Source organism: Mchenga conophoros, linkage group LG2 (genome assembly GCF_057382185.1).
Source record: "Mchenga conophoros isolate Kocher_MC1m ecotype Shallow Benthic linkage group LG2, M_conophoros_male_GT1.1, whole genome shotgun sequence".
NCBI lineage: Eukaryota > Metazoa > Chordata > Actinopteri > Cichliformes > Cichlidae > Mchenga > Mchenga conophoros.
In genome coordinates this window covers 34,089,359-34,103,793 of record NC_140527.1, presented here as the reverse complement: position 1 = coordinate 34,103,793, position 14,435 = coordinate 34,089,359, and the positions used below count along the sequence as shown (strand labels likewise).

Genomic DNA, 14,435 nt, shown 5'->3' with positions numbered 1-14,435 from the left:
GCAAGTGTCTAATCTACTAATCACATGGCAGGAACTCCTTACATTTAGGGAAGTAGACATGGTAAAGATGGGCTGTAGAGTAGAGCATCAGAATGGCACTAAAAGCTGATAGAGAAGAAACAGTAATCTAATAACTGCTTATTACAATCAACCATGTTAACGCTAATTATCAAGTATCTTACTTGCTATTTGACAGTGGAAAGAGGTCAGGGGGCTCTCATCTCTTTTTGGCTGCCTAAAACATTGAACCTTGAAGCAGAAGAACATGTATGGCTGTGTTCAGAAAAATGGTAGTTACTGGAATCAGGGCTGGACTGGGACAAAAAATCAGCCCGGGCATTTTGACTAGAGACCGGCCCACCAGGTATTATAGGAAAAACCATAAAGCCTTTGAATGAAAACAAATGTCGTTGTGACAGTGATGTACACTGTCTTGTTGGTACATGTGTATCAATCTAATAAACTTAAACCTACATCATCCTCCCTATGGTATTCTAAACAGTACTTAGCCGAAACCCAAAGACTGCTTGGTTGAGTTAACTTCCTGAACTATCTACAACATATGGTGGAAACCTGAAATTAAGACAGAGAAGACTAGAGGTGAGACATGACCATTACTGAATATAAAAAATAAATGACAGATTTAGTGATATTTTCATAAACTATTTATTTACCACATCAATAAACATGGCAGGGCAAAATATTTTTTCTAACATGGCAACCTTTTAAAAGTGAAAGGAGACAGAAAGACAGGTGAGAAAGAATAAAACTTAACTGACTTTTTGATGGCATTTTACACAAAGTACTAGTAAAGTATCTAGAAAATGTGGGAAAATACTGGCATCATGTACAGTACTTTCTTCTGAAGAAATTATCTTGGGACCCTGAAAAAAACTTACTATGTACAATAATGGATTTCTATAAATTTGACATCAGATGAAAACTTTGGTTGTAAGATTCAGATAATTATTTGTTAAAAGCTAGAAATTTTAAATGAGAATAAGAAAGAAAAGTATTTCTTTGTGCCCCCCTTTCCCTGTTAATGCCCTATCGGCCCCCTGGCAAAACTTTGCTAGACCCGCCCCTGCACAGTTACCAGCTGTCAGCTACACAGAAAGGATCCTGGTGTAAGTTGTCTCTCAGAAACAGTTCATAGCTTTCCTTCAACCCATTCATGTCACCTAAAAGGTAAACCTGTTTCTCCATCACCTGTTCAGCTCTGATGATTCAGTAAGGACATCTCCTGGTTTCATCTTCATGTTTCCCTCTCACCAGATAACCAAACCGATATCATGACCAGCAGCTTAAACATCAGCTGATACTAGAAAGTAATATTAAATAAATTCTAACAACAGCTTATCACGTTTAAAGGCGCTTCTGCTGTTTAACGAGACCTCCGCTAGTTTCCTCTTGCTGGCGCAAAGCGGGAGATAAACAAGCAAGAGAGACGGGACTTGCGGCAGAAACGCAGATCAACTGATCATTGATCAGTTTCATGATTGAAGTAGCAGCAGGAGAGGGAGGGGGGAGAGTGAGAGAAGAAGAGGCAGCTGTGCAGCAAAGACACAGAATAACTCCAGCTTTTTGTCTTTTTGTTCATTTTCAGCTCAATACAAAACACATAATATTAACTCTGAATACCAGAGGATTCCGTTTTTTATGGCACGGTTGGGAACTCTACTAACTAACCATATGAATAAAATAAAGTTCACCAGTAACATCATAGCACCCACCCAACTGTACAGAAACTCCATCATGCTAGCTACTACACAGTACGAGTATTGTAACTGACTGTAAAAAGTTAACACAATGAAAATAAACTACACCTAAACTTGGTTTGACCCACATAGACTGCAGGTCATAACTTCTTACCTGAAGCTCATTTCACCTGACAGTCGGACTGGCGGCCGCCTTGGGTCTCTCCACCTCCAGTCCTTTCCCCCATCCACCTGCTGGCCTCCACCGCTTACTAATTTTACTGAATCTGTGAAAGCTGCACCATAGCCACTACCAAACAATTGAGTTATTTTTACACGTCTGCCAGCATCTGTCCAATCCGCCACCTTTCACTGTTTACACGGTTATGGAAAAAAAGACAACAACAACAAAACATCGGCCCATATAAAAACGAAAAATTACCATCGGCCCACCAGGCAAATGCCCGGTATGCCCGATGGCCAGTCCAGCTATGACTGGAATGTAAAAAATGGATCGTGAAGTCTCTAAACGCATAGACCAGTGGATTTCAATAATCTTTTGTTATTCAAACACAGGTACAGTGAAATTAGATTAGTTAAAGCCAACAAGAATATGAATTCAAACACAAGCAATAAATATGAAAACAAGGAATAAGAAAAAAATTAAAACAAAAATAGTCTAAATAAGAAAAGTCAGGTTTAAAGTTTAAAAAAAGAGCACTTACAAGCCAACCTCGTTGCCAAACACTAAACCTGGATAAGACATATTCTGTATTTTATTTTTGTGAGCATATACTATCATTTGTCTATGTGACCTCCATTTCCAGTTGAAACTAAATTAACAACTTGGGCTACACCACTAATTACTATAGTGATTATATAAACGTTTTGGGTTGTCTGAAAATTTCAAGTTATGTATAAAAAATTTGAGTTTGAGGTTATCATTTCAAAATGTTTGGTTATATCAATATTTGAAGCTTTGAGTAATAATAAAATTTCGGCTTATTATATAAAAATGTGGGGTTATCAATATTTGGGGTGTCAAAATCTCAGGTTTTTATACTGAACGTTTGGGTAAGATTAAAAATTGTCGTTATCGGCTTATTTTATCCAAATTTCACGTTATTGTCTCAAATTTTGGGGTTATTATATCAAAATTTAGAGATTTAGGTTGTTATATCAAAAATGTAAAATTTTGTGATCATAGTGGATGGCATGACTTGTGGATGGCACTTTTTTTCAGTGGCGGTGAAAAGCTTCCATAAAATGTAAATGTTGCACTTTTAGCGTGGTAGGTTGTTTTAGGCGTCCTGTCGCGCCTGAATGACGTCAGCCAGACGTTTACCGTCATGGCGGCGGCGGAGGGCTGTGAGGAGATGAGCGGCAACGGGGAGCTGGTAGAGTCTTCAGGTAGATGATTAACGGTGGTGAATTTAGAGTTCGTATCCGGTAGTTGTTTTACAGATGTGGTGGAGCTTTGGTTTAATCAGCCAGCGTTTTTAAAAACAAAGCCTCCAGCTGGAGCCATTGTGGGTGCAAGCATGACATGCTAGGCTAAGCTAACGTGAATTCACCTGCACGGAGAACAGTCTGTCTTTTACTTTCACTAAGTTACGATCGGGTGGGGTATACAGCTGTTGGCTGCTGTTGTGTACCCTTTTTCGACAAGTTAGTTGTAGTCTGTCAAAAACAGCCCAGAGGCGCTTTAAAACTCTGAGCTTTATATGAATGAAGCATCTCTGCAGGCGCAGACAGGAGTCGGTAAAACAAAACAAAATACTGTACGAACTCATTTTAGTTGAGTTTATTTGGCCTTTTACTAGATAAATCACAGCTGTAGGCAGTAGATAATTCTTTCCATTCTTTTCATATTTTATTCTAAAGTTTACATGTTCATGCATGGTTTCTGTTATTACCATTTTTCATTCAAAACTATTCAGGAAGTAGAAGAAACAGAAAGTGAATGAGTTACGTAACTTCAGTTAAGCAGCTGAGTATTTCTTTAAGTCTTCTTTCTATTTTTCATCACACCTGCTGAACAACAAAGAAAAGATGAAACAGAAACGATGTCATAATGGGAGTTTTATCGGGTGTTTCTTTGTGTTGTAGTCTTTTGAGTATAAATAATTTATAACTATGGGCATTTGTAAAAGGTAGGCTGTTGGATTTTTTTCTTTTGTAAAAATAATTAAAATAATAATAATTCAAATCTCATCTGTGAAAGGTCAAGAGGCATGGTATACCCTGGTCTGTCCCAGGGTTAACACATAGACAGATGACCATTTATGTCAGTGGCCAACATTTCTTTGGTCTGTCACATCAAAATGCTTTGAGACCATGTGATGACGAGTTGTCAGACTTTATAAAAGTTTTCATAAAGAAGAGATTTATTCTCTGGCACTAAAAGCAGATTAAATAATCACAGAAACAATGTAAACAATAAGATTTTGCTGGCACCAGCTGTCAGTCAAATTCTTGTATTAAACATCAATATTGGCTCAGAATGTTTTGCATTTTGGGTTTTTGGTTCAACCAAAAAGTGTATCTTTTTCAGTATCGTACATATTTTGGGTCTTAAATATATTGAGATATGCCCCTGATCTTTTCCTCTTCAGCCATGGAAGCTCCTGAGGTTCCGGCGCCACCTCTACCTGAAATGACGGAAGAGAACGGCAGTGCCGCCGTGGTTCCTGAGGCTCCTGTTGGCCCCGACCCTGCTTCCTTCTCCATGCAACCAGCCGCAGTGGATGAAGAAGGGGAGCTACCTGCAGACTTTGAGCGTCTGTGGAAGGGCGCTCATGACAATCCTCAAGACTTCACCTCCTGGACTGACCTACTGCAGTACTGTGAGCAGGAGGTGTGTTTGTTTCTTTGATTGATCTCTGATACATTTGTTTTCCGGAGATCACAAGAGATTTTTGGTGAAGAAATTTAGAGTTGCTTCGTGTGACACTTGGATTAAATGTGTCTCCTCAGGGTCACGTCACATCTTCACGTAGAGCACTAGAAGCCTTCCTTGTTCGCTATCCACTCTGCTATGGTTACTGGAAGAAATTTGCTGATCTGGAGCGCCGTGTTGGGCTTAACGACAAAGCAGAGGAGGTAACGCGAGAGAGCTTTTACTGTTCTGTCCTACTGTTATTATATAATAATACTTTCAAGGCTATTTAGAAGCGCTTTATTTAGGTAGTTAACATATATGGGTGTCCTGTGTTGTGTTAGGTGTGCATTCAGGGTCTTCAGGCAATCCCTCTCAGTGTAGATCTGTGGATCCACTACATCAATCTGCTGCTAGGAACACTAGACATGAACCTTCCTGAGTCACCCAAGCGGATTCGCAGGTACACATACACACAGACCAGATCTTACTTCCTTTTTAATCCTTCCTCTTTTTTTCCTGTTTTTTTTTAAATTTTGTTTAGTTTCATTTTTTTCTGCCTTTGCCTTCCCCATACAACTAAAATTTCTTTTTTCCAGCAAGAGCTCTGTTTTTTTTCGTAAGGATTCCCAAAAAAGAAGTCTTTAGACGTTCATCTTTTTTTCCTGGTCTTAAAACCAATCTAATCAGATTTGGTTAAGAGAAACTGAAAGCTGATTATCATGCTTTTATTTGTTTCACAACAACCATCAGTGTGTTTGAGGATGCTGTCGCGGCAGCCGGTTTGGACTTCCACTCGGACCGGCTTTGGGATCTGTATGTTGAGTGGGAGAAGGAGCAGGGCAACATGAAGAACGCAACAGCCGTCCTGGACAGAGTCCTCAGAGTCCCCACACAGCTCTACAACACCCACTACGACAAGTACGGCCACCACCCAGTTATTTATGCTGATGTTAATGTGTTTTTCTCTACCAGCTTTACTTTTAGAATACCACATGTTATCTTCTTAATTTACTGAACTTTTAATAGTTGTTAAAATATTTCCCCATGTGCTAGGTTTTGTATCTTTTAAGGGCAACACTAAATAACTCCACTGTTCTGTCCCTTCCTTCATTTCTTCTTTTCCTCTTTTGTTAATCTAATTTGAGGTCTTACTTTATTTGTCAGATTTAAAGAGCATCTGAACAACCATGAACCTAAAGAGGTGCTTTCTCCAGAGGAGTACGAGGAGCTGAGGGAGCTGTGCCGTCAGAGCCAGAAAGCGGAACGAGCCGAACAATCGCAGGAGGAGAAGAAGGAGAGGCCGCCGGGTGAGGAAGAGCCCGCCACACCCGAGGGCACAGACACAGTGAGTAAAATGGCCTGTATTTATATAGCGCTTTACTAGTCCCTAAGGACCCCAAAGCGCTTTACATATCCAGTCATCCACCCATTCACACACACATTCACACACTGGTGATGGCAAGCTACATTGTAGCCACAGCCACCCTGGGGCGCACTGACAGAGGCGAGTAACATCCACCTGCCTCACATTGATTAGAGGTGTGTGATGTGGATTAATGCGGAGGTCACATTGACTAATAAAATGCTTTTTCTGTGTTTTAGGAGGAATTGATGCAGAAGATTAGGGAGCAGGTGTTACTACGCAGGGACAAAGTGTATCAGGACAACGAGGGAGAAGTCCGGAAGAGATGGCACTTTGAAGATGCCGTGAGTTTGTCCTTCTGTGATTCGCTGCTGCTGTAGTTTTTGTGTCTCTATCTAAGAGAATCTAGGAGAAGTAGAGGGATTATTTTCTCTCCTTTATTCATAAGTGCTTTCCTATTTCTGTGCTAATGTAGAACATTGTCCTGAATCAAGGGGTTAATGTAAGAGTTATTAGAGATGATTAACAGATTAGGTCCTGGTAGAAAACTACATATATATTAATGAGCCCTTATTGGGGAAAGTAAAAAACACCTACAGTGGCTTGCAAAAGTATTCGGCCCCCTTGAACTTTTCCACATTTTGTCACATTACAGCCACAAACATGAATCAATTTTATTGGAATTCCACGTGAAAGACCAACACAAAGTGGTGCACACGTGAGCAGTGGAACAAAAATCATACATGATTCCAAACATTTTTTACAAATAAATAACTGAAAAGTGGGGTGTGCGTAATTATTCAGCCGCCTGAGTAGGGCTGCACAATTAATCGTTAGAAAATTGCGATCTCAATTCATACTTATGTGCGATCTCATTTCCAAATGACAAGGATTTAAAAAAAAAAAAAAGAAAAGAAAAAAAACAGATGAAGATAGTATCACATTTTGATCCGGGACATAATCTGCATGGAGAAAATCCGTCCCGGTCAACCACCCAAACATCAATAACGGAAACCTTATACAGCGCTTCCCCATACCCGTCGAACTCTCGCAGGCACAAAGAAATTACGGAGGCTATCACTTATCACCTGGCTAAAGACATGGCTCCCATCAACACTGTGCAAAACGAGGGATTTAGGAAAATGATCAACACCCTAGACAAACGCTGCACAGTGCCGTCCAGCAACTATTTTTCTATTGTTGCACTACCTGCTGTATACACGCAGTGTCGAGCAACAGTGGAGACGGAATTACAACAGTACAACATTTTGCGGCAACGACAAAATGTGAGACATTTATTGTTTTTATGTTCAGTCTCAACTGTTATGAAGTTGATGTGCAGTTAATAAGTGCAATAAATATTTATATTGGAAAAGAAAATCATGAGAGAATCGTGATCTCAATTCTAAGCAAAAAAAATCGTGATTCTCATTTTATGCAAAATCGTGCAGCCCTACCCCTGACTTATACTTTGTAGAACCACCTTTTGATGCAATTATAGCTGCCAGTCTTTTAGGGTATGTCTCTACCAGCTTTGCACATCTAGAGACTGAAATCCTTTCCCATTCTTCTTTGCAAAACAGCTCCAGCTCAGTCAGATTAGATGGACAGCGTTTGTGAACAGCAGTTATCAGATCTTGCCACAGATTCTCGATTGGAGTTAGACACCAGACAGGTCAGGGATAAAGTTATTGAGAAATTTAAAGCAGGCTTAGGCTACAAAAAGATTTCCCAAGCCTTGAACATCCCACGGAGCACTGTTCAAGCCATCATTCAGAAATGGAAGGAGTATGGCACAACTGTACCAAGACAAGGCCGTCCACCTAAACTCACAGGCCGAACAAGGAGAGCGCTGATCAGAAATGCAGCCAAGAGGCCTGGACGAGCTGCAGAGATCTACAGCTCAGGTGGGGGAATCTGTCCACAGGACAACTATTAGTCGTGCACTGCACAAAGTTGGCCTTTATGGAAGAGTGGCAAGAAGAAAGCCATTGTTACAGAAAACCATAAGAAATCCCGTTTTCAGTTTGCCACAAGCCATGTGGGGGACACAGCAAACATGTGGAAGAAGGTGCTCTGGTCAGATGAGACCAAAATGGAACTTTTTGGCCAAAATGCAAAACACTATGTGTGGCGGAAAACTAACACTGCACATCACTCTGAACACACCATCCCCACTGTCAAATATGGTGGTGGCAGCATCGTGCTCTGGGGGGGCTTCTCTTCAGCAGCGACAGGGAAGCTGGTCAGAGTTGATGGGAAGATGGATGGAGCCAAATACAGGGCAATCTTGGAAGAAAACCTCTTGGAGTCTGCAAAAGACTTGAGACTGGGGCGGAGGTTCACCTTCCAGCAGGACAACGACCCTAAACATAAAGCCAGGGCAACAATGGAATGGTTTAAAACAAAACATATCCATGTGTTAGAATGGCCCAGTCAAAGTCCAGATCTAAATCCAATCGAGAATCTGTGGCAAGATCTGAAAACTGCTGTTCACAAACGCTGTCCATCTAATCTGACTGAGCTGGAGCTGTTTTGCAAAGAAGAATGGGCAAGGATTTCAGTCTGTAGATGTGCAAAGCTGGTAGAGACATACCCTACAAGACTGGCAGCTGTAATTGCAGCAAAAGGTGGTTTTACAAAGTATTGATTCAGGGGGCTGAATAATTACGCACACCCCACTTTACAGTTATTTATTTGTAAAAAATGTTTGGAATCATGTATGATTTTCGTTCCTCTTCTCACGTGTACACCACCTTGGATTGGTCTTTCACGTTGAATTTCAATAAAATTGATTCATGTTTGTGGCTGTAAGGTGACAAAATGTGGAAAAGTTCAACGGGAACGAATACTTTTGCAAGCCACTGTAGGTGTTTAAAAAAAAAAAGAAAAGAAAAAGATTTTTGACAAAGACAGTTGGAGGAAAAAAACCTAAAGGTTTTATTGGCAGTAATCAGAAAGTTTTAAATTCTTGGCTTCATAGGTTTTAAACTAAGATCCCTTTTTAACAAAGATGCTCCCTCCGCATTCTGTGACTACAGATCAAGCGACCGTACTTCCACGTTAAGCCACTTGATCGCCTCCAGCTCCGCACTTGGCACTCATACCTCGACTGGGAGATCACAGAGCTGAACAAGGACACGAAAGACCCCAGCCAAGGTGACTACACAGGTGATGAAGAGGCTGTTTGGTTTCCATGAATCTAAATGAAGTGTTCCAAACAGGCTCCCACACGGTTGCAATAACATGTTTATCTACAATGCTTAATCATATATCCTCATCTGCTTGTGGCTATGGAGAACCACTGACCTTCTATTAATCGCAATGTCAGTGGGTCGATCCCTGAAACCTCAGTTGCCATAATGGGGGGGAAAAAAGTATTTGTAGGAATGGGTGGATGTATCAAGTTCTCAAAGTAAAAAAGCGCTGTACAGTACAGTGCATTTAGGCAAAGAGAAACCCTCTTATATGTAACAAATCTATATGACAAAATACATTTAACTTAGCAGGTTCACCTATAAATAAATAAGCATTTTTGAGCTGGGGGTCTTTATAAGTATGCAGTTTAATCCTGCAAACCCATTAAAACCAAAGTGTTTCCAACCAAAAATCTCTTTCCCTAATCTTGCCTTGAGCTGACCTGCCAGTGAGGAATGAGTTTGGGCTTTTACACAGGCACAAAACTGTGTTATAAGAGAGAGGATTAGAATTATAATGCAAGATGAAATGAGAGCCCCATTGCAGGTCTTGATTATTTTGTATTAATAATTATTGGAGGCAATCACTGTATCTGAATTTACATTTGAAATAATTGCACAGTCCTGATGGCACCAGGAGGAGGGTGTGGTTTACTAGCTGATTCCCATGTAAGAGGGCTTCTCTTTGTCATTAATCGTTTCCTGCTGGTCAAGTATCAAAACAAATATAAAGATGTTTTTGTAACTGTTTGCCCATGCTGTGCGACTGCTTTGTGACACCTCGGTCATACTAGATCCAAACCAGGCCATCACAGAGGAGTCGGAGGTCATGGCCCCTCCACAGGAACCATTGGAGGACACTATAGCTGCTCAAGATGACCACAGAGTTCGCATCCTCTTTGAACGTTGCCTGATCGCCTGCGCACTCTATGAGGAATTCTGGTCCAGGGTAAGAATGATTTGCAGATACACTTTTTTTCTGCAGGTTGATTTAAAATCTCCTTAAATTCTCCCTAAACTCAGAATTTTAGGCCTTAACACTAAAACTGCCAGGTGGGTCCTTTTGGCCCCATTCAGCAACAATAAACAGCAAAGCCAGAGAAGTCATTTCTTGAAGTTAAATAAATTTTTGTAATCAAAGTTAGTATTTAAAATTATGTCTTAGTTATTTTTATCAGTTTTGCAAATTATTTATTATTTCATTACAGATCGTAAAGGTAAAATATATACTAGAATTTACTAATAAAGAAATATTACAATAAAACAACACATACTTTTTAAAAATGCAGAGGATCAAAATGACCCTGTTACCCTTGATGTCTCTTCCATCTAATAAGTGTAAGTGCAAATTCAATGAAATCCGGCTCAAGGACAGCATAGTTGCTTCTGATTAGGAATTAGGTAGATTTGCATCTAGAAAAAAGCCAGTCAGTAAACACCTGCCATCACCAAATATTGTTCTGCATACACGTCCGTCAGCAACATCATCAATATTCCAGCCTCAGGATGACCAACTCTACATTAACAGCTTTAACTCCTGCAACCCCAAAAACGGGACATCGGTGCTGTTTGAATAGTCATATAAAAAATAAAAAGCAGTTAAGACATGTATGCATGTGTGCTTAAATTGGCTTTTCAAAGTCTGTAAAACTTCACATAACACTGGAGGATATTTAAACTTCAGTTTGAGTTCATATGTAGTCTGCATGAATCTCTGTGTGTGTTTCTCAGTACATCCAGTACCTGGAGCCGCAGAGCGTGGACGAGGCCCGGGCGGTTTATAAACGAGCCTGTGAAATCCACCTGGCGTACAAACCCAACATCCACATGCACTGGGCGACCTTTGAGGAGAGGCACGGTATGACAAAACATTAAACACCCACCCATCCCTTTGTTCTTTATTCTTGAATGTTAACAGACACTTAAGGGCTGTACTGGACAGTCATGAAAGCTTATCATCTTCTCTATCAGGTGACTTAACTGAAGCTCGGCGAGTGTTGGAGGCCCTGGAGAAGAAACTGCCAGGTTTGGCGGTCGTCCGTATCCGCAGGGCTGCTTTGGAGAGACGAGCCGGCCAGCTGGATCAGTCGGAAGCCTTGCTGAGGGAGGCGGTGGCTGAATCCAAAGAGAAGCCCACGTTACACGCTTTCTATTCAATCAAGCTGGCTCGATTGCTGCTAAAACTGGGCAGGGACCCCAGCAGTGCCCGCAGTGTTTTACAGGAAGCGCTGGAAATTAGTCCGGTGAGATGACAGAGCACAATTCATTCATATTGCCAGAGAAATTATGTTAGACCATAAATTTGTGTAAGCTGAAAAGTGAAGACGATGCTTGCATTCTTTGTAATGACCAGCAGGGGTCGACTCTGATTGCAAAAACAATCAGAGTCGACCCCTGAAAAAGAGTCTTCCGTATTGCTCACTTGATCTGGGACCTTAGTTAACATTTTCCTGATGCTTTCGTAGGTTGAATCAGATGTTTTAAATCTCACTGAATACACACATGATGTTCAGTTTGTAAATTGTGTTTACAAACAAGCTTTGCATCCTGTATTGTTTGAGCAAACTTTAAAAAACAGAAAGAAAGAAAATTCAAATTTTAGTGGACTTTTAAAGTAGGTACTAATTGCCCCCATCCTCTTTCTTCCCTTTCATTATCCTTCTCCTCAGGATAATGATAAACTGCACATGAACCTGTTGGAGCTGGAGGTTTCAGGTGACCCCTGGGCCTCAGCCTCAGCGGTGCAGGAGTGTGTGACACGAGCTCTGGCAGCTCCTCTCGAACCTCACACCAAGATCCTCTTCTCACAGAGAGGCCTACAGTTCGCAGAGGACTACAGCAACTCTATCCAGAGGTCAGAGTTCAGAAAGAGAACTATTTTAAATTAAACTGCTCCCTTAAACCCTTTCAGGTTCTTCAGTTTTTATATGTGTGTCCTCTGCAGTGTGCTGTCTGTTTACGAGGAGCACCAGAAGCTGCTGAAGGAGCTCGGTGGAACAAAGAGAGAAGCCGAGAACGGGTGAGAGAGGGAGGAACGACTAACTAAATGTGAAATGGACTTAAACCCTGGTATTATTTAACATGTAGTCTGAATGCCTTAAAGGGGTGGGGTTTCACTTCTAGATGATTTATTTTTCTTAAAGAATAGTCCTTCATGTTATTGTCATCTGCCTCATTAATAAACATGTATAACAGCTGAGGTCTAGATGCATATTTTTGCTGAGTAAACGAGATGTGAACTGATTAGAATGAAAGTCACGCTTTCAGGATTTTCGTTCTGTAGGGATGAAGATCCAGAGAAGCTGAGCAAAACTGATGACGGCTCTGCTGTGTCTGCACAAGTCCCACCTACCATGCCGCACGTCCCCATCACCACGCCGCCTCCTCCTGTGATGGGCGCCGATATGAGCGCACAGACTGGCTACGGAGGATACAGCAGCTGGTACCAGGTAACACTCAGATTTATATAAACTCTGTATTATGTGGTTTAACATGTCTGCCTGTGTTTTATTAATAGTGGAGTAGGATCAGAATACTTTATTAATCCGAGAGTAAATTATGTAATTGTTAGATTAGGATGGGTTTGAGGCTGCATATAGAAGATGAACACAGCCTCCTATTAGTTTGAAAATGTTCAGATCTAATTTAATAGCACAAATACAGATACCCGATAATTGTGTTGTTTTTTTGTTTTTTAATGCAATTATTTGCCAAATAATGTTACCTGTTCTGTAAACGGACCATCCAAAGAAGTTTTTGTCTTCAGTTTTGATGAGAATTTCTCGTATTTTATTAGTGTGTTATTTAGCTCTAATAGATGTCTGGATTTGAATCTGTTGGTCAGCTGGGGTCTTTCTGTGTGGAGTTAACATTTTCTCCCAGAGCCTGTGTTGGTTCTGTCCGGGTGCTCCAGGTTCCTCCGTAGTCCAAAAACAGGCTTGCTGGGTTGATTGGTTCATTCTAAATTGATCATATGTGACCTATTAAGGGTGTACCCCTGCCTCCTGCCCAGTTGAACCCATCGTAATATGCTCCTGCGAGCTAGCCAAACAGGCCTATAGACTAGTGAGGGTCCCATTATACCTGCCGTCCAGGGCCAAACATAAATAGATGTGGCTGTATGACCGTTACCAGTGCTGCACATATAATAGGGCTGTCAGAAACCCCTTACAACCACCAGTCCTTTGAAAAAAACACATGTTGTCCCAGATAATCAGACCAACTTGAAAAAATTCATTTTTAGCATTTGCCCCAGGAAGCATTGTGTGACTGGGGCTTAAAATAAATTGATGGAGTTTAGCAGCTAAAGATTTAAGCTTGGAGTTCAGAAACTAATGGGCTATGTTAATGATGGCTGTAGCCATCATTTATCTACAGTCTATTGAGAATGACTAGATGCTCCTTCAAGTGGACGCTCAAGAGGTGTCTTGATTTTTCAGCCCCCGAGGTTCCAGCTTGGTTTAATGTAGCAAAGCACAGTTTAAGATGTTTTTAATCCCGTTTCCTGTTTGTCGTGGTTTTTCTCCAGCAACCACAATACGGCAGCTACGGCTACCAGAACACCTGGAACTACAACCAGGGCTACTATCCACCCAGCTAGAGAGAGCAACAGCAAAAGACCGCATCAGGCCACTGAACAATAAAACTGAACTGAACAGTCCTCCAGACTGTGGAGAAGTTTCATCCTGCTAAAGTTCATCCAGTCATTATTCTTCCCTCTCCGTCCTTCCTCTCAGTCACCTCACTGTCTCACTGGATTTATGAAAACGAGGAGTTATGGTCATTTAAAAGATCATCTTTTCATTTTTTTTTTTTCCCTGAACAGCAGGTGGAAAGATGAAAGGAAACACGGCGCTCATCTTCAGTGGCGTGTCTTTGAATTTTAATCAGAACTATTTTTGTATTCGTTGCAAGTTGACCGCTTTGCTCGTGTTTTAAAATCATCCAACTTCACAGGTGATGTATGATTGACATTTTGTACCATTCCACAGACTAGGCTATGTTTTTTTTCTAATGTATATAAAGGTGTTTTATAGTGTGTCACAACACTGTTTCTTTGTGTCATGTGTTTCTGCTTGTGTGTTCATAATTAGAGTGGGTGGGGCAAAAAATCAAATATCACACTGTAAAACTGGTGGCCTGTTTTGGGTCGCTGTGCCTTGCTCATTATCTGGAGTTTACATGTCAGAAAGAGCATTTACAAGAAAGAGAATGCCCTTTGTTTAAAATAAAGTGTTGGCTGGATGGGCACATGCAAACAGGGAAAGCGCTCGTCTTCTTCGTGGGTTTTTATTTTT

The 14,435-nt window shown here is 40.9% G+C and overlaps 1 protein-coding gene across 2 annotated transcripts; it reads left to right on the top strand.

Annotated features, from left to right (window-relative positions):
* The first annotated feature begins 3,031 nt into the window (after nucleotides 1-3,031).
* Nucleotides 3,032-14,184, top strand: LOC146582428 (pre-mRNA-processing factor 39). 2 transcript variants are annotated; one of them, XM_085296883.1, is made up of 15 exons: nucleotides 3,032-3,107; nucleotides 4,313-4,554; nucleotides 4,674-4,799; nucleotides 4,920-5,038; nucleotides 5,329-5,496; nucleotides 5,743-5,923; nucleotides 6,181-6,285; nucleotides 8,983-9,100; nucleotides 9,933-10,087; nucleotides 10,870-10,996; nucleotides 11,110-11,381; nucleotides 11,808-11,992; nucleotides 12,083-12,157; nucleotides 12,422-12,587; nucleotides 13,667-14,184. In XM_085296883.1, the coding sequence occupies exons 1-15, from the start codon at nucleotides 3,047-3,049 to the stop codon at nucleotides 13,736-13,738; spliced, it is 2,172 nt and encodes a 723-aa protein (XP_085153009.1). In that variant the 5' UTR covers nucleotides 3,032-3,046; the 3' UTR covers nucleotides 13,739-14,184. The 2 variants fall into 2 exon arrangements, with proteins under 2 accessions (XP_085153009.1, XP_085153000.1); XM_085296874.1 differs by having other exon boundaries at nucleotides 8,983-9,112.
* The last annotated feature ends 251 nt before the right edge of the window (nucleotides 14,185-14,435 follow it).